General features: G+C 36.4%; 1 protein-coding gene across 1 annotated transcript in view; it reads left to right on the plus strand.

Moving 5' to 3' along the window:
* Nucleotides 1-657: 657 nt before the first annotated feature.
* The window catches only part of LOC113229174 (dynactin subunit 1-like), a 32666-nt gene continuing 10616 nt past the window's right edge, over nucleotides 658-22707 (plus strand). The window contains exons 1-9 of the mRNA XM_026462692.1: nucleotides 658-846; nucleotides 2354-2551; nucleotides 3057-3267; nucleotides 7037-7182; nucleotides 14294-14473; nucleotides 15052-15186; nucleotides 16627-16759; nucleotides 18166-18363; nucleotides 19169-19253. Of these exons, the coding sequence (XP_026318477.1) occupies nucleotides 658-846; nucleotides 2354-2551; nucleotides 3057-3267; nucleotides 7037-7182; nucleotides 14294-14473; nucleotides 15052-15186; nucleotides 16627-16759; nucleotides 18166-18363; nucleotides 19169-19253 (1475 nt within the window). The remainder of the gene's footprint in view (nucleotides 847-2353; nucleotides 2552-3056; nucleotides 3268-7036; nucleotides 7183-14293; nucleotides 14474-15051; nucleotides 15187-16626; nucleotides 16760-18165; nucleotides 18364-19168; nucleotides 19254-22707) is intronic.

Here is a 22707-nt window from a genome sequence, read left to right on the forward strand (position 1 = left end):
TAAATTAATCATGGTATCAAAGTATAGGTCAGCCATCGAGTATATAACCAGAAATAGAGACGAAATGTCATTTAATTTGTTTGAAAACTATTCTGCATTATCATTACTGTGACAACTGCGCTCCGATTGGCCAGCCCGAGTTCGAAACAATTGACGAGTGTCGTTAATGGGTATCGTCAACTGTTTCACTTCAAATCGACCAGTTAACTTGAGCTTTGCTATAATGGACGTAAATTGCAAAATTACATATTTGATATTTAATTACCGTTGAAATTTGATTACGTTTGTTTTATAATTAGATGTTTTGCTGTTTTGCCACACCACCGAATAGAACAGCACGGCATTGTTAGAGTTATTATCTTTATTACAATAAATACAGAATATTTTTGGAATATACGGAGACGAACACACAGGTCAGTTGTTGCCCTGTCTTTATTTCAGTGCAAACAAGAGTTGATATTTATAAGTGATGTATCACTGATGAGTTACCTCCTGGTAATAATAATAATAATAATAATACATTTATTTCAGATTTACATCCATATGTGTTAGTAACAATGACCTTATGAGCTATGTTAGTGATTTCACATGTTTAATTCAGAAAATAAAATTAAATTACAATTAATATACAAAAATAAAAATAAAATAAAAATTCACATGAGAAATGGGGGAAAATTACCAGATTCTCCCTCACCTAATCTGCGACTCATGCGACTTCGTCCAATGACTGAGTATAGGGCTGTCATTTGTATTGGCCACCGCGCTCAGAAGGCTGTTGGCGCTGCCGCGCACGCGCATCATCAGGGACGCGACTCGCTTGCGCATGACGGCATGAAAGTCATCCGTGTGCGCCTCCGCAAACATCCCTGACGCACTACAGTAACGCGGCAGCCCCATCAACATCCTGAACGCATTGTTGTATAGGACACGTAGTGCGCTATAAGCTTTCTTAGTACAATTGATCCACAGGCTGCAGGTGTAGAAAGTTTGACAATAAGCTCTGAACAAGGTAGTTTTAACACTTGTTGTGCATTTTGCAAACCTGCGGACCAACATATTACTTCTTACCGATAACGCTCTACGCTCCCGCTCCACGTCTAGGTCGTCAGACTGCGACGGGGTGACCCAGTGCCCCAGATACTTAAATTTTGAAACAATTTTCAAAGTGACACCTCCTAACTCGACTGGTGGTATTATATTATATGTTTTTGTGCCGGCTCTAAATAACAAAAGTTCACTTTTACTAGCGTTATATCTGAGGCCATGAGTCTCCGCGTACATTTCACACGTGTCTAACAGCTTGCTAAGGGCACATACCGATGGGCTCAGCAAAACCATATCGTCAGCGTAGCTAATGTTATTAAAACACTGGCCTCCGACTGAGCATCCTGCTCGGGTGTTACTTAGCTCATCGATCAGCTGATTCATATAAAGACAGAAAAGCCTTGTAATGTAATGTATGGTAAGGTAATCAATGGCCCTTATTTCCTCTGTATTTCTGGTTATATACTCGATGAGGTCAGCTAACCACATAAACTAACTGATCTTGAATCGAGAACCCTAGTTTTGTGCGCCTAACACCTTTTAAATAGTAAACTACACAGAGTTCCTGAGGTGCACACGGAATAATTTCAGTAAGATTTTTCTGACGATATTCAATAAAAAGTTGATTAAAACAAAATGTCAAATGGCTTGTATATTAATTTCAATTATCAATGAAATAGTTTTTTTTTTACTATCGTTTCACATAAAAAGAATTGACTAATTTGACAGGCACTTTTTTCAATAAACTTATTATTGAATATCGTCGGAAAAATCTTGTTGAAATTATCCCGTGTGCAGCACGACGTAACTGTTTCATAAACTGTCACTACTCACGCACCGTGCAGCTACCTCAGGGACCGACTCACTTAAGCGGTAGGCCTGTAACACAACTCAATTTTACAGCCCACAGCACAAACCACCAAGGCCTTAAAAATTTGAATATTTTATGAAAAGAACAATCACTGGGCAATGACTTTAACTGACTGTTCTGTTTTTATTTTGGTTTTTGTTTTTTTTCACACAATTCGTTTTTTTGTTTTTTTCGGATTTTATCTTTTTTCTTTATTTTATTTTTCATAAAATTCGGGAAACATAATATTAGTAAATAAATATGGCTATTTACAAAAATAACAGCAAATTACCAAAACAATAAAGTTGGTAAGTGACGTCATACGGAACGGTTATGTATTTTACAGGTAGGCAGGATGGTGAATAACATAGTCTTTAAGAAAAAACAGTCTAAGTAATATTTCTTCCTTAATATTTTCAGCTGTTATTATAGTTGTTATTTTTTTATTTCACATTACAGATAACCCAACTGAAGTCTGAAGTAGAAGACTTAAAAGAGAAGCTGGAGACTCTCAGAGTTAAGAGAGCAGAAGACCGCGAGAAACTTCGGGAGTTCGAAAGAGTCAAATTACAGCTGGAGCAAGCTAATGAGTTCAAGAGCAAAATCATGGAGTCGCAGGCGCAGTTGCAGAGAGATCTGCAGAGAGCTAAGCAGGAGGTATGTACTCTTTGTGATTACGAGACTATAAGAGGGAGAGATAGAAACCGTTAAAAGATAATGTAGTAAATTGACAAATGTGGACGTGCATTTAATGGTCTACATTTGTATTGTTGAGGTTTTTTTGAAATAACTTCATTAGTTTTGTGACGATTATTAATTCCAAGATTGAACATATTGCAAAATTCCTTCGACCCGGTGGCCACTTACCCCATGGCCGTGCTGCATCGTAGCATTGCTCTTACCAACTGAGCCACAGGTCAAATTATCGAGCTGTCGAAATTCTTGTATGTGTTTCTTTTATAGATCTTTGTACTGGCTTTCGGCATTCGTCGCCGCTAGTGACATCTAGTGAGACTTTTTGAACCTTGTCACCGCAGCCGGTACCTTTACAGGCGCCTCAACTGACGTCGATATCGCTTTTTGACCAAATGCATTATTGAGGTTTTTTGTTGCAATAACTCCACTAGTTATGATTATTTATACATTTTTTCTGCTATCCAAGGTCCGAGAAGCCCAAGAAGCACTTGAAGCACACAAAGAGGAGACTTACGAAATCCAAGAGGCCGCAGAGATGGCAGCTCTAGACAAAGAGATGGCTGAGGAAAGAGCTGAGACACTAATTCTGGAGTTAGAACAGTGCAGGGAGAAGCTGGAGGAGGCTACCCTCGATTTGCAGCTCATGAGAGCTGAGTTGGAGGCTGGGGGTAATATACGTGAGTATTTTTTAGTTTTTTGCTATGCTAAGAGATCCATAAGGTCAAAGTTGCCACAAAGACTGCAGTTCTCTTCAAAGGGATGGTAGCTCTCTATAAGAACATTGTAACTCAATGTATGGAGATAGTAGCTTTCGACAAAGAGACAAAGATAGTAAGTAGCTCTCGAAATAGAGATGTTAGCTTTCGATAAAAATATTGTTGTTCTCGATAAAGAAATGGTAGCTTTCGACAAAGGGACATAGATAGCAGGTAGCTCTGAATATAGAAACGTTAGCTCTGGTTAAGGGTAATTTTTAGGTAAGTTTTTTGTACTCAATTTTGGTGACAATTGCTTTTTATTTACATATTTATGGAATATCATCATGAAGTATTATTTAATATTCGAGTGTAGTAACCTGAAATATTCTTTAATATTTCACGATGATAGCTTTCGACAAAGGGAGATAGATATTCGAGTAATTAAATTGTCACCAAAATTGAATACAAACAATTTACCTGAAAATTACTGATAAACAGTGTAGCTCTCGACAAAGAGTGAAAGACCTTAAGCTCTCGAAATAGAGATATTAGCTTTCGATAAAGAGATTTTTGGTCTCGATAAAGAGATTGTAACTTTCGACAAAGAGAGAAAGATAGTAGCTCTTGTAATGGAGATGTCAGTTTTTCATAAAGAGATTGTAGCTCTCGATAAAGATACGGTCGAAAAGAGAGTTCTGATTCTTAAACTTTATTTACACAAATTGCTAATATTTATTATTGCAAATTTTACCTTTTGCTGTGATGATTGCGTGTTCGCAATTTATGTTAAAATGTAAATTATAAAATTGTGTTTATTGAGATAATGCAATGACGCAGCAATAACGTGATTATATGATTATATCTTTGTGACGAAAATGTAAAACGATACGACGAATTTTGCATGCTTACATAAAAATTTATGGTTTATATTTTTTTAACAAAAACTTTTGGGATAAAAGCGGACGTCTAACATTGTTATACATTTTCATTATAATTAATAATGTTCTACAAAGACAGAGCACACAAAACTACCAAATTTTACTTTTTATATTATATATATGAGCTTATGTGTTTTATTTTACGTTTTATTATTAGGCTTTTCTATTTATTTTATAGAACGACATACTCATATGTTGCGTGTACGTATGCTTATATATAATTATATATTTTTAAAGCACTTTGTGTTTCTTCCTGCTCTAGATTCATTTATTTATTATCATTTAGACATACAATTTGAACGAAACATTTGTGGAACTTGAGCACTCCTCCCGCTTCGTTAGAGTCACCCTGTACCCGCAAGGTACTGTCACCGCGGTAATCGGAATCAGGGTTCTTTGCATAAATTAAAATATCTGCATCTGCATCAGTCTCCGCATTGATGTTGATATAAATTGCGGATATTTGAGTCGTTACAGTACTTGACAGGTATTTTGCAATAATTTACGCTTTCCAAAAATAGAATGCGAGCCGAAAAAGCAGCTCAATGCCTTTTTTGAAGATGGAGTAAAATTACATTTGCAGAGTAGTTGTCGACAGTTTTATCGATACATTGTGATAGTAGGTTTTGCCAAAAATGATTGTATTGTGAATGTAACAACGTTCTAACGATTACTAATTGTGTTGCGCTGACACTATTGCGCTGACACTCTCGAGAACTGAAAAGTAACGACCTCAGCCTCCATAGCATGCCGCCGTGATAAAGCCATTATATCCAAATTTTGCTATCAAATTCGAGTGATAAACCGGCTATTGTGATAAAATTTTATCACAATAGCTAACATGGCGAACACCGTGACGTCACATTTTTATGTTATCGCGAGTGCCGCGACCAATGACTGCAGAAGATTAACACAGTGCCAAACATGGCTCCAAGGTCGCAGCTGATTTTAAAACATTTTCACAGTTCTGCACAGTAATTTTATCAATTTAAAAATTCAGCGCGACAAACGAGATGAAAAGAAATAATAAAAACAAACAAATTGATATATTTAATTTATTGGAAAAATTGGAGGAGGACATTTTTAATACAGTTCAATACATGAGTGTAATTACAAATACATAAATAATAACTAATATATTGTAAAATGTATAAAAACAGACACTACAAAAATCCACCATTTTTTGTTTCATCGTTTCCGCGGCGATGATTAAACGACAAAGATATATACGCAATTTCATATCGTTGTCCTTGTTCTTCAAAATGTATAACAATAGTTCATTACCAAATAACTGGCGTCCGCTAACTAAAATTCGGCTAAGTGTCGTATGTCGAAATTGCCAAGTTTACAGAGGAGCCTTTTAAATATTCTGAATTCACTAAAATAAGCACGACACGTGACTTTAGCATTTCTCAGTTTTATTCGACAAAGCTCGCTACTCACATAGAGTATTATAAAATCCTAGATATCGGTTAGATGATGTATTAGATGATCACTCTATTGGAGTAACGAGCTTTGCCGAATAAAACGGAGAATTTTAAAACGCTTCCCTGTAAACTTGGCAATTTCGACATACGATACTTTACGTAGGAGGGGTCGATTTGAGCATTGGTCACATACCCGCGTTTTTGTTAGTGGACGATAAGTAAACTTGCTTTATCAACTAAACTGAGACTCGCCCGCCTGCCCGGGACGCTCATTTAAGTTAAAACGTAAACGCTAATAAATAGAGCGTATTTTGCCATGACAGTTAGAGACACGAGGTCGCTGCCCGGTGGCAACGCGGACTCCACGCGCGATGAAATTTAATAAATGCGCCCTACGGATGTATTTTTTGGACGGAGTTATTACAGTTTTTTTTAATATACGAAATCAGCATCCGCGTCAGCAGCCCTGATCGGAATAACAAAAAAAAGAAAATTCGATTTTTTTTTATTATACCAGCTCTTGCATTTTGACGGGTCCACAAGTGTTTCGTTCGGATAGTTCTTATTTATTCTTATGTTAATTATTTTTTTATGGCATGCTCTTAACACATTCACAGCTTTATTTATGGACAAAAATAAAAAACGCGCTCTTGCTACCTCTTTTACTGCACACAGTGTACATAAAATGGTTTTGATGGTCATGGCACATTTCCTATATATACATATTTGTTATTACTTATTTCTCAAAAGTGTGAATAAAAAAAAATATTTTTAAAGTGAATGTGTTAAGTCTTTGTATGAACTTGCATGTCTTATTTTATGTTTGAAACCCTCGAAGTACATGACATTAAAACTTTGACATATCGAAATGAATGCATTGACATCTGACGCTCTTATATTCGTATACAAAAAAAAAGAGTATATTACACCTCGAATTACAGGCACGTGGGACTTGTCAGCTCATGTCTTAGGGTGACGGGCGCAGCGGCGGTGACCCTCAGATCTTAGCGATTTAAAGCTCTGAGTGGCACTGCAACTGTTATGGACAGGCGTGTCGCTTACACATAACATAAAATAAAAATGATATTCAATTTTGATATATTGACAATAATACTTTGACACTTTGCACTGTTATAACAATAGTGTTATAACTCAAAATATGTGAAATTCAAGATGAAGGACAGGACATAAATTTGCCACAAGTGACCCGATTTTTGACCAATAGAAAAAGTTGACATTACAGAGACTGATTCTAAAGGTAGTTTTGACACGACAGAAAAATTGACACGAGGGGAATTCTGCTAGTTTTCATTTTTTTTGTTATTATCACGAGTGTATGTTTGCATGTTTGTTTGTCTTGGTCGTTTTGGCGGCTCTGAGCAGAACATCCGTATGCAGCCGAGGGTGCTGGCGCGACCGGATACGAAATGCGGCAGCTGCAGCAGCAGAACGTCAGACTGAGGGACACCTTGGTCAGACTCAGGGATCTGTCGGCGCATGACAAATATGCTATGCAGAAGATGCAAAAGGTATATAACATAATCAATCTAATTATATATCCACCATCCATCCCACTGGGCACGAGAGACTTGGGGATTTAATATTTTTTCCAAAAATTGTAAGGGGTTGGAAGGTTAAGAAGGTCAAGTCAAGAACTAAAATCTCATCTACGATAATGTCATACGAGACTCGCAAGTAACTTATCGCTTCAATCAATCAATCAATGTGTTTATTTGACATCGTAGGTCATAACATGATAGGGTGTACAGTGCTTCTATTTTCTCAATGTCCCTCGGTAATCATCGTATTTCCGAATGCACATGAATATTAATTTTCTTACCCATTAATTATTACATTTAAAATCTATAATAATTTGAATTTTGAACAACGTACCTTATTGCTGTTTAGTTTTAGTTTAGTTGATTTCCATGTGAACTATATAGAGCTGTAAAACTATTTCCCTATTTTTAATAACATTTACTCAATATCAGTAAGCAAGTTAACCAAAATATAAAGTAAATAAAGCGTGCTTCAAAAATTCAAAATTCAAAAAAATCTTTATTTCATAGGTAAGCATTATTACACTTGAAATCGTCACAATGGTTAAACTCTACCGCTCATTCGTAAGGCAGATTCCCCTGAGAAGAATGAGCAAGAAACTCTAGGGGTTGCTCTTTGTAAATAACATTTACAATATTTTTTATTTTATTTGAAACATCAGAGATCGAGACTACCTCCATGAGCTAAACGGGTTACTACAACGGGTTTTTGTCATCCAAGTACACAGAAGTTGTATAATAACCTTTAGTATAAAGTTTTTGTTTCACTATAGTTTTAAACCTCGTGAAAGGCAAATTTTGTATATCAACCGGAATCTTGTTATAGAAGCGTATACATTGCCCCTTAAATGATTTTTTGACTTTGTGAAGACGACTATCAAGAAAAGCTAGTTTATTTCTATTCCTCGTATTAATGTTATTTCTATCACTATTTTTCATAAATAAATTACTATTCCTTTTAACATAAATTACATTTTCATAAATGTACTGTGAGGCTAGTGTAAGAATGTTAATTTCCTTAAACTTATCTCTCAAAGATACTTTGGGGCCCAGATTGTAAATTGCCCTAACTGCACGTTTCTGCAGGACAAAGATTCTATTGATATCGGCGGCATTACCCCAAAGCAAAATGCCGTATGTCATTAGACTGTGAAAGTAGCTGAAGTAAACCAATCTAGCGGTTTCGACGTCTGAAAGTTTCCTTATTTTTTTAATCGCGTACGCTGCAGAGCCGAGCCGTTTTGATAACTTACTTATATGGGGACCCCATTGCAATTTAGCATCTAACGTTATACCTAGAAATACAACTGTATCCACAAGATTCAATTTTTCGTTTCTAACTACAATGTTTGTAACCGTCTCTCTAACATTGGGTAATGTAAATTTCACACAATTTGTTTTTTTCTCATTAAGAAGTAGGTTATTAACAGCAAACCAATCAACTACTTTAGATATAGCATTGTTCACATCGTCGTGGGAACATTGGTGCCTTTTAACTTTAAATAATAAGGAAGTATCATCAGCAAACAATACTTATAATACTTCGTTTATATAACTAATAATGAATATTTTTGCCGTCATTTCAATTCAGTCCGTATCTGAAGGCATTTCTTCATCTGACATAGCTACTTCATTATGTTCGCCATCGATGGAATAATCACTTTCGGCGCTGCTCGAACTTTCTTTTAATGGATTCTTTACAAGTAATTGAAAAATATAAGTACACGCTGTAAATTATCTGTCTTGCCTGTGACCGGTTATCCTCTCATTGTATAATAGATAAAAAATATAATAGCAACTCTACATAAATCTATATATATCTATTATATCCAAGTCGACTTAAAGCGCCCGATCTGCATCAAAGGCAAAGGGCAACTAATTACAACCCTACGACAGCCGAAACACACTGTTTGCCGAGGGACATTGAGAAAATAGAAGCACTGTGCAGACTTAATTAACACAGCTATGACGCACCTCTTACAAAGGCATACGAAAATTTAAATGTCCAATCTAATTAATTAGTATGTTTAATACATTTTAATGTCAAGTAATAATTCTATTGATGTCAGAAGAAAATTTAAATTAATTCTATTATGTAATATTAAATTATAAGCATATAAATTAAAATTCACACTATGGTCTGTCTACTACTTGTAGTCTCCTACAACTACTACTTATAGTCTGTCTTTTTTGAAGATGGAGTGAAATGATAGGTCATTGCCCGCTTACAAGCAGCTAGTGTTTGCAGTCGATGAATATTGCATCGACTATCGACTGAATGTTGGTTACGCATGCAATAAATAATCGAATTTGTTTGACTCCAATCAATATAGGCCCATTTCAGACATTTTTGGCATACTTTCACAATCTATCAATAAAACTGTCGATAACTACTACAGGACTATTTAAAATTTTATGAAAACTGGCAACCCTGCAAATGTAATTTTACTCCGTCTGCAAAAAAGACCGACTATAAATGTGACTGTTTACACTGCGGGGACGGGAACGCAGAGGACATTATATTTATCAATGTATATGTTATGCTATTTCAATTGAAATAAGGTATAAATTGCAATGCTCTGACACCAACATTTTCACCGCCAAGGGAGCAATAATAATAGATTATTCGGTCCACATGAATTTATTGTATAAAGTAAAAGTGAAGAAACGAAGAAAGGCTGTAACAATAAAAATAGTATAAAAGACAGGTACAATATTCAAAAAAACTCCCCCTACTTAACGAAACATGTGGCAACAGTAAAGAACCTACCCCGAACGGGCCGTATTTTTTACAAATATTAAATAGGTTACATAATTTAAATCGGAAACTGGTAAACGGATCAAAATTAATGGTGAAGACGAGCAGAAGTGCTCTCTTCAGACATTGTGTATGTGTATGTTCTAGCCGATTTCAGCTACAGCGACTGCTATTGTTTAGAATTAGGGCTACGGTTGTTTGCTCTTTCATGTACCCTTAGATGGCTACAGTAGCCAATCTTATTGGTAAATGATTATCACTAATATCAGGTTTCTTACCACGGTATGACTTTTTTTTTTATATATATAATAGACACACGCTTGGCCACAATCTCACCTGATGTTAAGCGACGATGTGACCGACGATGGGACGCGTTTGCCTAAAAAATGCCTATTCACTTCTTTTTATTTTCCCGATATTTCGGAACGGTTGCACGCTCCATGGTCACGGGTTGACTGGACGGCGGCAGATGACAGCTTTAAGAGCAGACACATCTGTCTACCCTCTTGCGCTGTCGACGACTACCTTCATCGCGATTTGTTGTGGCGTTACCATTGTCACTCACTTTTTTCACACAAACCATACTTATTATATCCACTAGCGAAACTGAACTCGAGGTGTTTTTGTTTTTATTACTGCACGCACTAACGACCGGATTCCATGCACTGGACAGTTGAAATATCGGAATAATCATATAGTGAATAACCACGAAATTCTTAAAATCTTATTGGTAAATGTTTGCAAACAGTGGCGAAATGTAAGGACACCGTCAACATAGTAATCAAAGATGGCTGCAGTTGTCTTAGCCTTGAGAGCATCATACTTCGCGTCCAGTAGGTCGATTCAAACCTTACGATAACTCAGTTGTCGACCGATTCGATTTTATATCGAACGATTTCTTTTCATTTTTATTCACAATAACAGAATCGAAAATCTATTTGTCGTATTCGAAACCGAACCGAAATGACGTCACACCCGTACAATTACTCGAACTTCTCGATCGGCAAAGGTCACAAACGTTATTCATAACACAGTTATCGAATGAAAGTTACCGAACGTCCCACAGTGTACGATTTGACTAATCTAGGCGGACAAAAGGTATTTAAATGAAATGTTTAAAACTGCGTTTTTCTAATCTTTTTATACTCCTAAATACATATTTTCAATGATAACACAAAGCAAATAACCCTCTGATGCCCGCAACTTGTTTTAAACAATGGGCAAAGTTCCCGGAACCAAGCCAGGTAGTCGGCCGACCTCTCAGTGTGACCGTTAACGCTAACGTGTGTACATGTTTTTCGGAGTTTTGAGTAATTTCACGTGGTATTTTGTTATGGAGTCATCAAGTAAAGGTAATTATCCATTTAATTTAGTAATAAAATAAATCGAATTGTATGTTGATGAATATGTAATACTCATTTAAAAAGATCCATAATTTAAAAGATTTGTTTACTCCGAATTAATTTTCGTTCAGAGATCTACCATGTAGTCAAATGTAGTTAAGCTATAATAGTAGTTTTAAAAGATTGCTTGTTTGATATACTTTGATCGTATAATAATAGTTTTTTGCGATTTTTTGCGATTATAAATTTATTTGTATTTTTCTTTACAGGTGCCCAAATGAAGCGAAAATTAATACTTGATTTTTGGCGTTCCACTTCGCCCAAAGGCCGAATAAATCGAGTAATCAACTTCGTGAAGACGAGTTTCGGTGATTTGAGTGTTACCGAAGAACAGGACACGCAGTTAAAAGTGTTCTTAAAAAAGGAGTGCGAGAAAATTCGTGTAAAATGGGATCGCAAGCAAAGACGATTGGACCTATTTTTAAAAGACTATGAGCAATGGCTTAACGAAGATTTAACTTTCACTATGCTTGTGTCAGTAGAAAATGCATCAAAACCAAGTACTAGCAGTGGCAGACCACAGAAAACTTTTGTGGAAAGTTCTAAAAAATCGAAGAAAAGAAAAGTTCAACATCTATTAAAAGACTACAGTAAAGATCAACTGACTTTCGCTGCACAATTAAGTGTCAGAGCTAGTGGCAAACGTGATGCCGCTACAATGATTAAGGAATTATCAACAGCCTCACCAAAACGAGCCACCACATACAAAAAAGCCAGAAAAATTGTTAGTACTAGCAAAGAACAGAGACCATATACTCCAGAAGAGGCTTTGGCCTTTTTTATTTCAAATAATTTCACAGTCCAGAATTATAAAAATGTTCAACAAGAAGCAAAAGAAAGGGGGTTCAATTTATACCCATGCTATGACCATTTAGTACAAGTGAAGAAGCAGTGCTATCCTGCTGTTGAAAATATAACAGTTACAGATGTATCAGCGGAAGTAAATTTGAATGCTATATTGAACCATACTGCATTGAGAATATGCAAATATATTCTTGGAGAGAGGTTAGATACAAGTGTGTTGGATTATAATTTAATATATAAGTGGGGATGTGATGGATCTTCGGGTCACAGCTTGTACAAGCAACCATTTGAAAATCCCGATAGCACTGACGAATATATGTTCGTCATATCTTTAGTACCAATAAGACTTGAAGACAATGCACAGAAGGTGAATTGGGAAAATCCTCGACCATCATCACCAAGATTTTGCAGAGTTATTAAATTCATGTATAAGAAAGAGTGCGAAGCATTAATCAAAGAAGAATGCACAGGCATTGAAAACCAAATACGCGAGTTGGAGCCATTTATCGTTGAAATCAGAGGCGTAACCGTCACTATAACGCACCACATGATCCTGTCAATGATCGACGGTAAAGTTTGTAATGTCTTGGCTGAAAATAAGTCAACTCAAAGATGTTTTATCTGCAAGGCGACATCAAAGGAGATGAATTCGACATTAATGGCTAGAGAACCTGACGATGACGAGAGTATGTACCAATTTGGTATTTCCAGCTTGCATGCGTACATACGTACAATGGAGTGTCTTTTAAACATAAGTTATCGCAGTGGCATTTGTGAGTGGCAAGTCAGAGGAGATGAGAATAAAAAAACCTTCAAAAAAAATAAAGAACATATCAAAAAAAGGTTTAAAGAAGTTGGTCTCATCATAGACAAAGTTAAGCCAGGCTTCGGTACAAGCAATGACGGAAATACTGCACGAGCATTTTTTTATAATTATGCCACAACGGCGCAGATTACTGGTATCAATGAAAAACTGATACAACGTTTTGGGACAATTTTAGCTGCCATAGCTTCAGGTTACGAAATTGATGTTAGAAAATTTCATGATTACTGTTGCGAGACAAGAGAAATTTACATAAGTTTATACGCTTGGTATAACATGCCAGTCACCGTACATAAAATTTTAGTACATGGGGCATGTATAATAAAAAACTCTGTAATACCAATAGGACAAATGTCTGAGGAAGCTTCAGAGGCTAAAAATAAAGAAATCCGAAAGCTAGATTGGGACATACGTTAAAAATATCAAGACACAGAACAAATTATGATCTAATAAAACATTTGTTGACAAGTTCAGATCCGTATATAACATTATTAAGAAAACTCCCTCGGAAGCAAATATATAAACGTGACATAGATATACGCATATTGTTAAAAGATTAAAAGTATGTTGTTATTACACTTAATTTTATGTTTTATTTATTAAAATATTCTTATTTATTATATAAAGGTAAGTTATAATCTAATATTTAGATATCCGAATTTTGTCTCCCTAGTTTAACCAAATCGTACACTGTGCGTCCTATTGTTTACAAAGCAAGAAGAAGAATAATAATAATAATAATAACGCACACACTTAACATAGCCCCGCACTAGGGAAACCCTGTGTCGCGGGTGCCATGGACACACACATAGACAACCACAAATTACATCCAAACTCACGAGAGAAATAAATGTAGGTCATACAAATATTTCTCCCGGCCCGGGAATCGAACCTGGGACCTCTGCGTGGCAGTCCGGCATGGTAACCGTTCGGCCACGGAGGCAGAATGTAATATGGAAATCTCTTATTATTGTAAATAAAGTCTGGATTTTGTTCAATCCTCAGTTCAATTTCACACGTTACTTGATATCGAACGACATGATAGTTGGGGCCGACTTTACTTTGTCTATGAATTAAATAAAAAGTACGGTTGTGTGACATGCGTGAGAAAAGTTTTTATTTACCGCCATTTCGACAGTCGTAACATGCGGTTACTGATCACAACATAGAGAGCTTATAATATGTGTGTAGATGAAGCAGCGTATGTAACTGCATATAATTAAGCATTAAAATACTCGTGTGATGTTTTTATGCACCCACTCGTATTTTAATACCTTTCTTTATATTTTACAGGACATAGAACAATACAAGTCGGAAATAGCAGAATTGAGTAGAACAAAAGAGAAGCTGTCGTCTCGGGTAGAAGAACTGGAAGCTCAAGTGGCCGATTTGAGGGAACAAGTCGATGCGGCCTTGGGCGCTGAGGAGATGGTCGAACAGTTGGCTGAGAAGAAAATGGCTCTTGAAGATCTGGTAAGGAACATTCAGCTTTTTTCTGTGCCCCTGGTACTTTTAGTGGTTTAACCAGCAATATAACCTTGAAATTTGTATTTTATGTCAATTTTTGGAATTACATCTATTTGCCAAGTTTTATTGAGATCGGTAACCGGAAAGTGCGCGAAACCGGATTCATCCCCTGAGTTTGCCACCCTTAGAGGTGGAATATTTTCTTCAAATTTAAATGGGACCAATACTAAAGGTACCCTCTTTCCAATTAAAAAACTAATCGTCATAATCGGTTCACAAATGCCGTAATCGAGTACCATACATACTTACTCTGCTGGCTCTGCGACCCAAAATGTGTCCCGGCAAACATAACAAAGAAAACAAATAAAAAATACAGTCGAATTGAGACGTTCCTCCTTTTTTTAAAGTCGGTAAAAAAAAGAATGAAAAAGATCAACAAATTGCAATGGCAGTTGGATAAGCTTGATGGCTAGCCACTGAAAAGCCTGTACTCTTAACACTTAGCTGAATATCGACAGTACAAAATCCTGCCATTGACAATCTTTCGACACACATGATGGTGCAACAATGACTGTAATTTCCAGGTGGAACAACTAAAACAAGACGTAGCCGAGTTGGAAGCTTTGCAAGAAGTCCATGAACAGCTGGTGGAGTCAAATCGCGAGCTCGAGATGGATTTAAGGGAAGAGCTGGAGATGGCGCATGCTGCTACTAGAGAGGTGAGTTTTTAAAATTAAATAAAATTCAATAAGGTCACTCAATTCCTCAAAATAATGGACTATTTATTTAATAGTGAAATAATGTTTTATAGAGTCATATTTGATATAGAGTCTTTTACAGAAACACATTAATGACACTTGCACAAATGTATAATTAGTAGACCTCCAGACAATAAAGAAATAACCATAATTTATGCCTACATGAACAAACCACGAACCAACTACAGTATTGAGAATATTCTGTACACAGGTGTCAAACTGTATAACAATCTTCCGAAGCATATCAAAGAAATAGAATCGTTCCCTTTATTCAAAAGACACTTAAAACCATTTTTTTTAAACAATGGAATTAATAAATATACAACACCACCATGGGCAATAATCGCTTTGAATCGTACCTCTGATAGCAACTGTGTGTCCATGCGTAATATGAACTCTTAACATGGTCCCCTTGTTGTACTAATAAAATATTTCTGAATACCTACATATTATTGTTGATGTATGTCTAGCATGGTTATTTTTAAACATAAATTTAAAAAAAGTATTACCTTGGATAACTTTACAGCTACCAGCCCTGGCTAGACATGTCGCTATTAATCAATCACTTAGAAAAAATTCCTTCGATCCGGCCGGATTCGAACCGACGTCTCCTAGCCAACTGTAACTGCAACTGCAACAATGTGCATGGAAATGTTAAGTTAGATAGTTTACCTACCATATTTTAATCTTTTGTTTGTACCTATTGTAATGAAATAGACTAAATTTGTCAAAATTTGAGAGAGGACACTGCCTCCAGTCACACAGGTTTGTAACCTAGCTCTGGAGTCAGGGACTTCATTATAATGTTGTACTATTTTTGTGACAATAAACATTATTATTATTATTATTATTATTATTAACTGTGCCAGCGGACCTCACGAATTTTTCTATGTGCTTGTTATCGGATCTTTGTTTTCAACGACTTTTTAGCCACAGCGCCATCTATGAGAATTCTATGAAATTATTTCGTCACCCAATTAGGTACCTTTATAGCGACCAGCCCTGGCTAGAGATGTCGCTATTAACTGTAATTAAATTTATGTTGAATGCTATTCAATTATTTTTTGTGAAATTACTCCAATAATTTGTTATAATTATTAATACAAAGATCCGGCTGGATTCCAACTGACGACGTCTTCTAGAAAACCGTGCCAGACGCTATGCCAACTAAACCTAAGCAACAGCATTTAAGCAACAAGTTTTAAGTAATACATTTTAAGTGTAAGCAACAGCATTGTGTAAACGAGAATTTGTTCTGATATATTTGTATAATAGTTCCGATGTTCTTTCGTTATTATAAGCTTATGTATCTAGTATTTCTCACTGTAAGGGAACGTTTGTATTCTGTTTTGAGAAATAAAAGTCTGTCATTAATGTTAACACGACCCAAATCTATTTCAGGCAAACCGCGAACGCGAGGCGAGTCTAGAGACAATAATGGATCGGGATGTCACCATTCACAAGTTCAGAGAACTGGTTCAAAAGATGACCGAACAGTATAATGAGCTGCGTAATCAACTTGAGTCCAAACAAGGTATAGTTGAAGAAAAATTATTTGCACCGACGAATGTCATCTATTGGAACGACTTATCGTTTCTATTACAATAGTGCAATAAAACCATCAACATTTCTTTTACTTTGGACTTAATGATCTGGATTGCTTTTTCGGACTGGTTTTGAATTTTTTATTTACTCATCATGTCGTTTTTTTAAACTACTATAGTCTGTCTTTTTTGAAGATGAAGTATAATTATATTTGCAAGGTTGCCAGTTTTCATAAAATTTTAAAAAGTCATGTAGTAGTTGTTGACAGTTTTATCGAAACATTGTGAAAGTAGGTTTTGCCAAAAATGATTAAATTGTGAATGTTACAACGTTCTAATGATTACTAATTATGTTGCCCTGACACTATTGCGCTGATAGCCTCAATACCTGATAAGTAACGACCTCAGCCCCCATAGCATGCCGCCGGGGTAAAGCTATTATATCCACACTTAGCTTGCAAATTCGAGTGATACAACCGCTATTTTAAAATTTTATCACAATAGCTAACATGGCGAGCACCGTGACGTTACATTTTTGTCGCATCGCGAGCGCCACGCGCTGCTAAACATGGCCGCAAGGTTACAGCTGATTTTAAAACATTTTGACATTTTATCACAGTAATATTATTAACGTGAAAATTGAGCGCAACAAACGATATAAAATTAAAAATAAATAATAAAAACATTGACTTACAATTATATGGACGTCGGGTCCGCGCTAAAAAGTGTCCGCACTTGTAAGGCGCTAAAATCGTATACAGAGCGCCACACTCCGCTTTAGTCTTCATTTGTTCTACTGACAGCGCGATACTGCGATGACATTACAATTTAAATTTCGAATAGGTTGACTTGGGACATTTTTTTCGTGGTTTTTGTATTAGATCCGTCGTCCATTTATTTGTAAGTCAATGAATAAAAACCAATAAATTGATATATATATTTATATATTATTTGTATAAATTATTCGTTGGTAAAAGGTGAGAACATTTGTGACATGAGACTAATTAGAAACACGTAAATAATAACTAATATAATGTAAAATATGTAAAAACTGAAACAACAAACCCCAGGCATTATTTGTTTCGTCGTTTGCGCGGCGATGATTAAACGACAAAGATAGCTAGCTATAAACACAATTTCATATCGTTATCCTTGTACTTCAAAATATATAACAATAGTTCATTACCAAATAAACAAACGATCGAATGACTCTAGTGCGGTATCTTACCTATTCAGTATTCGCAATAAAAAAAAGTAATAATGAAAACATAGCTTTATCAATTGAGATAAATATGTCACGGGGATGTTTATCACTCATTGCATGTGATATAATGACATGCTACGGCCACAGTTCGCACAGTGAGAATATCGTGCTAATTGATTTATCTCTCTAAAGGTTCCCCGGCACCTTCTGAGCAAGACTCGGACTCGGTTCGACCGTCACCCCCAGTGGAGCTTGGCTCCCTCGTCCAGCTGTCGCGCGCATCCACACGCTCCATCGACCTTCAGCTGCGTGCCTTGGAGCTGACTCAGGCTAGAGCCAGAGCTGATATGCTCGCCGCTTGCTTACCTGACCACTTCATGCAACCTGCAGGTTAGTTAGTTATTTATTTCCACAGCCATATTCAGATACAATCATATCTATTGACCGTCATGTCCATCGTGAATGTAGACTCCGTAAATTGCATCACTCAATTTTTATTTACAATTTGACTTAACTCGGACACAATCTCCTCTTGATACTACTGTGCACTACCGCTCCTCATAATCGAATGGCCAAGCTCGCTTTCTAAATCTCCCCTGTACGCCTTTTCCCACTACCGGGCCTTTTAAAAGTAAGGCGGGGAAATACCGCATGTGATTGACGCGTCAGACGCATAGGGTTGCCAATTTATTTACTGAGATTCATCGAGTATATAACCAGAAATAGAGACGGGAATGTCATTTCGTTTCTTTGAAAATTATTCTGCCAAATTCATTATGGTGACAACAGCGCTCCGATTCAAAACAATTGACGGGTGTCGTCAATTGTTTCACTTCAAATTGACCTGTTTAATTTGAGCCTTGCTATAATTACTATTACAGCTTTCTAATTTGTGATTTCAGCGCAAACGCGAGTTGATAATTAAAAGTGATATAAGGCCCATTTGCCTGATGAATTGCTGGGGATGGCCCTTATTTCGTCTCTGTTTCTGGTTATATAGTCGATGCTGAGTATCTACCATTATTATTAGTAGTTGCTAACAATCGATATTCACATGGGCAATGGACAATCATGGTCAATTGCATTCATAGGCAGTCACATCACCCATTCACAGTCGTAGGCAGGCACAACCGTCTATAGTCACATTCATAGAAAGTCACGCGCATACTTTATTCTTGTCCATTTTTTTCATCAGGTGATCACGACGCCATATTGCTGATTCTTCTGCTCCAAAGGTTGAACACGAAGGCAGATATCATTCTTGGACAGATTCGTGAGAGGTGAGATTGTTTTAAGTGTGTCCAGTGTAACTGCTAAGTACTCATCTATAAAAAAAAGATGGAAAACATTTTTAAATTTTTACATCAAACAAGAAAAACATGGTAAATTTTATTTTTTAAGTTTATAGTACGTCACGATGTTTTACTATCATGATATTAAATTATTTTGATCGAATGAATTTTTCTAGTGTTTCGGTGTTTGTTATAATAATTATTTTATTTTTATTTTATTCAATGATCAAAGTTTCAACAGCATTCTTAAACTTATTTGATAAATGTGTTTAAGCAGTACAAAAGCCAATTACAGAAACTCACTATGTATACAAAATAAAAAAATATGTGATATTATTATTACAACATTGGGTAGAAAAATAAATTTACTAATATCAATTGTCGTGTATAGGTCTGTGTGTGTGTATGTGTGTATATGTGATGGAGCGTGAGTGCCTAGTTCGCCTCCCCCTATTTCCTCAGAGAATGTGCTAGGCAGGTAAAACTAACAAAGAAACTGCTCGCATCGTTAGTGCTTGCAACTCGGCTTACATGGCGCACGAAATCGACGCAAATAAAACTGTAAATTATAACAAACTAGCGGAGTAATTTCACAAAAATATAATTTCATATCATGTGAAATTCAATAAACTTAAAAATTACAATTGTTAAAGCGACATAGTGACAAGTAGTGGCGAGAAGTGAAAATGGCCTTTAGTGAAGCCGGAGCAAAACAAAAAATACTTGCCTGAACAAGTGGCGCCTTGGCGACAATTAAACACAACGCTCATTAGCACACAAGATACTACTACACTTTATTTCACTGGTTAATTATTGTACACGTAAAGTTCAGAACAAAACCTAGTAAATTACTTATATTTGTAATATTTGATGACACGTGGAAAATTTTAGGCAAGCCGGTGGGAATTTAGTTGTATGGACGTCTCGCCACTCCTAGTCAGCGATGGTAGCTGTAAAGGTACCGCACTGAAGAAATAAATTTGTCACAGATGGCGCTACGGCAAAAAAAGTCGTTAAAAATAAAAAGCAAAGATCTGCAACAAGCACATACAAAAATTCCTAAGGTTCTGGTTCGTTCCGTGGCTTAATTGGCAGAGCATATGACAACGATTGCCTGAGCGTGCTGGTTCGAATCCAACCGGATCGAATAAATTTTTCTTAGTGTTTCGATCTTTGTTATAATAATTAAAGCAGATTCATGGAAAATTGATAAAAATTACGTAAAAATTATAAGTGCGACTATAATTTTTCGATCCCAAAATGTCGAAATAAGGCATTTTTCTAGGGTTTGCGTGAATAATTGACACTACCATAACGTGTAGGTAAAAATGGCGCACTGAGTTCAAGTTTGCGGAACTCCGCGTTCTGTTGGCACACGTGTCACACCCACTAAAGCGTGGAAACAATTGAAAATGGGTGCGGGTCGGACTTTATATGGCGTCTGTGACGCGTCCGCGCGTGGTATGTTGTCGTTCATATAAATACATGGAATTATCGTAGCTAAGTATTGCTGGTCCTGGGCCACGTGGAAATGTGTTCGCACTTAACGGGTGATATGATTGTATATGTGGAAGGGGGGAATGCCCGCCCCGCCACACGCGCACGTTCACCCATCATTGACTCCACAGCTCGTCGCAAACATGCGGCCTGCACCTAACAACACACCAAACCAACATTACCTGATCCCGCGACCCCCACAGCACCACACCAACACCACCAAAACGTCACAACTCACCACGTAACCCCATACCAACCATTATCAACCGTATGCGAACCATCATAAGACTCACCCAAACCATGACTCAACACCAACAACTGCACTCGTTCAGAAACAAAACGACTTAACTCCTTCACAAAGCCCCTTTAAAGGCTGCCAAGCCATTCTCGCCCTTTACAATAAAGTCCACATTCCCACTTAACGGGTGACCCAGAACCTGCAATACTTATAGCCACTAATTACACCCGCCGTGCTCTCAACCCGCACCCTTGTGTTTCACGCTTAAGCGCTTCTATTATATTTATTGTTCTGTTATTTATACTCATATAGTATGTATATTATGTATGTATTTTTATTTCTAGGATTCCTGATTTCGTAGATTCTACAGATACCAGGTTTTTTGATGCCTAAAAGCGTGCTGTGTTGTTTTAATTTTGCTTTATCGAATAATTATTGTAACACGAGATTAACCTTTATAAAAAAGTTTTTAACTTTTAAGGTGGTTTAAGTACGAACTTACACTTGGAATTTGATAATGACCACTAATTTCGGTTCATTCCGTAGTATAGTTGGGAAAGCGTCAGCTGCGGCATGGCAAGGTCGCTGCGTGGAGCATAGTTGAATCAAAGGAATTTTTCTTACTGTTCAATATTTGTATAAATAATAATAACACGAAAGTAATTAAATATTTTATTGAATGTCAGGATGTTTCAACCACCATGTTATTCAATTAGTTTTGACTTTTGTCACTTGTCACTTGGTATTATACATGATGATAAGAAATCACTGGCCATCATCCTGTGCATAAGATTCAGTAATAGAAAACATTACTGAAATAAAACAGAAAAAAATTCCCCGTTTTCTTTTATGTTAATATTTCGCAATAATTTCTAACGCGTGGTTAACTCATAGCACGGTAAACTAGAAGACTTCGGTTCGAAGCTGGCCGGATTTAGAGGATTTTTTTCTGATTGTTCGATCTTTGTATTAATAATTATAACAAACTAGTGGAGTAATTTCACAAAAAATAATTCAATAAAAATTTTAAATACAGCGAATAGCGACATCTCTCGCCGGGACTGGTAGCTGTAAAGGTACTAACTGGATGATACATCTTTCATAGATTTCTCATAGATCGCGCTATGACTAAAGAGTCGTTGAAAAACCAAATACAAAGACACGACACACGCACATAGAAAAATTCGTGAGGTCCACTGGTTCGTTCCGTAGCTTAGTTGGTATAGCGTCTAGCACGGTAAGCTAGAAGACATCGGTTCGAATCCGGCCGGATCGAAGGATTTTTTTCTGAGTGTTCGATCTTTGTATTAATAATTAGAACAAACTAGTGGAGTAATTTCACAAAAAATAATTGAATATTAATTCAATAAAAATTTAAAATAACTCAAATTAGAAAATAAAATTGAGCGATTGGTGCTGAGTTGTCTAGACGCCTAGACGCCAGCACGTCGCGCCGCGCGACAAGCAACCTGCACTAACGCATCGCGCGTTAGTTTAATACTTTGTTGTCTGTCAAATACATGAACTCCCGCGCTGAATCCGCCCACTGCCCTCTCACCGTTCTTGTTGCTTGTTAAGTATTTAAAAAAACCGAATACGTATTTTTTATTTCCAGTATAAAGTGTGCTCCTTTAAAATGGTCAGTGGTTTTTTTATCACCCTGTATATATATATATATATATATATATATATATATATATATATATA

This window comes from Hyposmocoma kahamanoa, unplaced genomic scaffold (genome assembly GCF_003589595.1).
Source record: "Hyposmocoma kahamanoa isolate Upper Pololo Valley unplaced genomic scaffold, ASM358959v1 289, whole genome shotgun sequence".
NCBI classification, from domain to species: Eukaryota; Metazoa; Arthropoda; class Insecta; order Lepidoptera; family Cosmopterigidae; genus Hyposmocoma; species Hyposmocoma kahamanoa.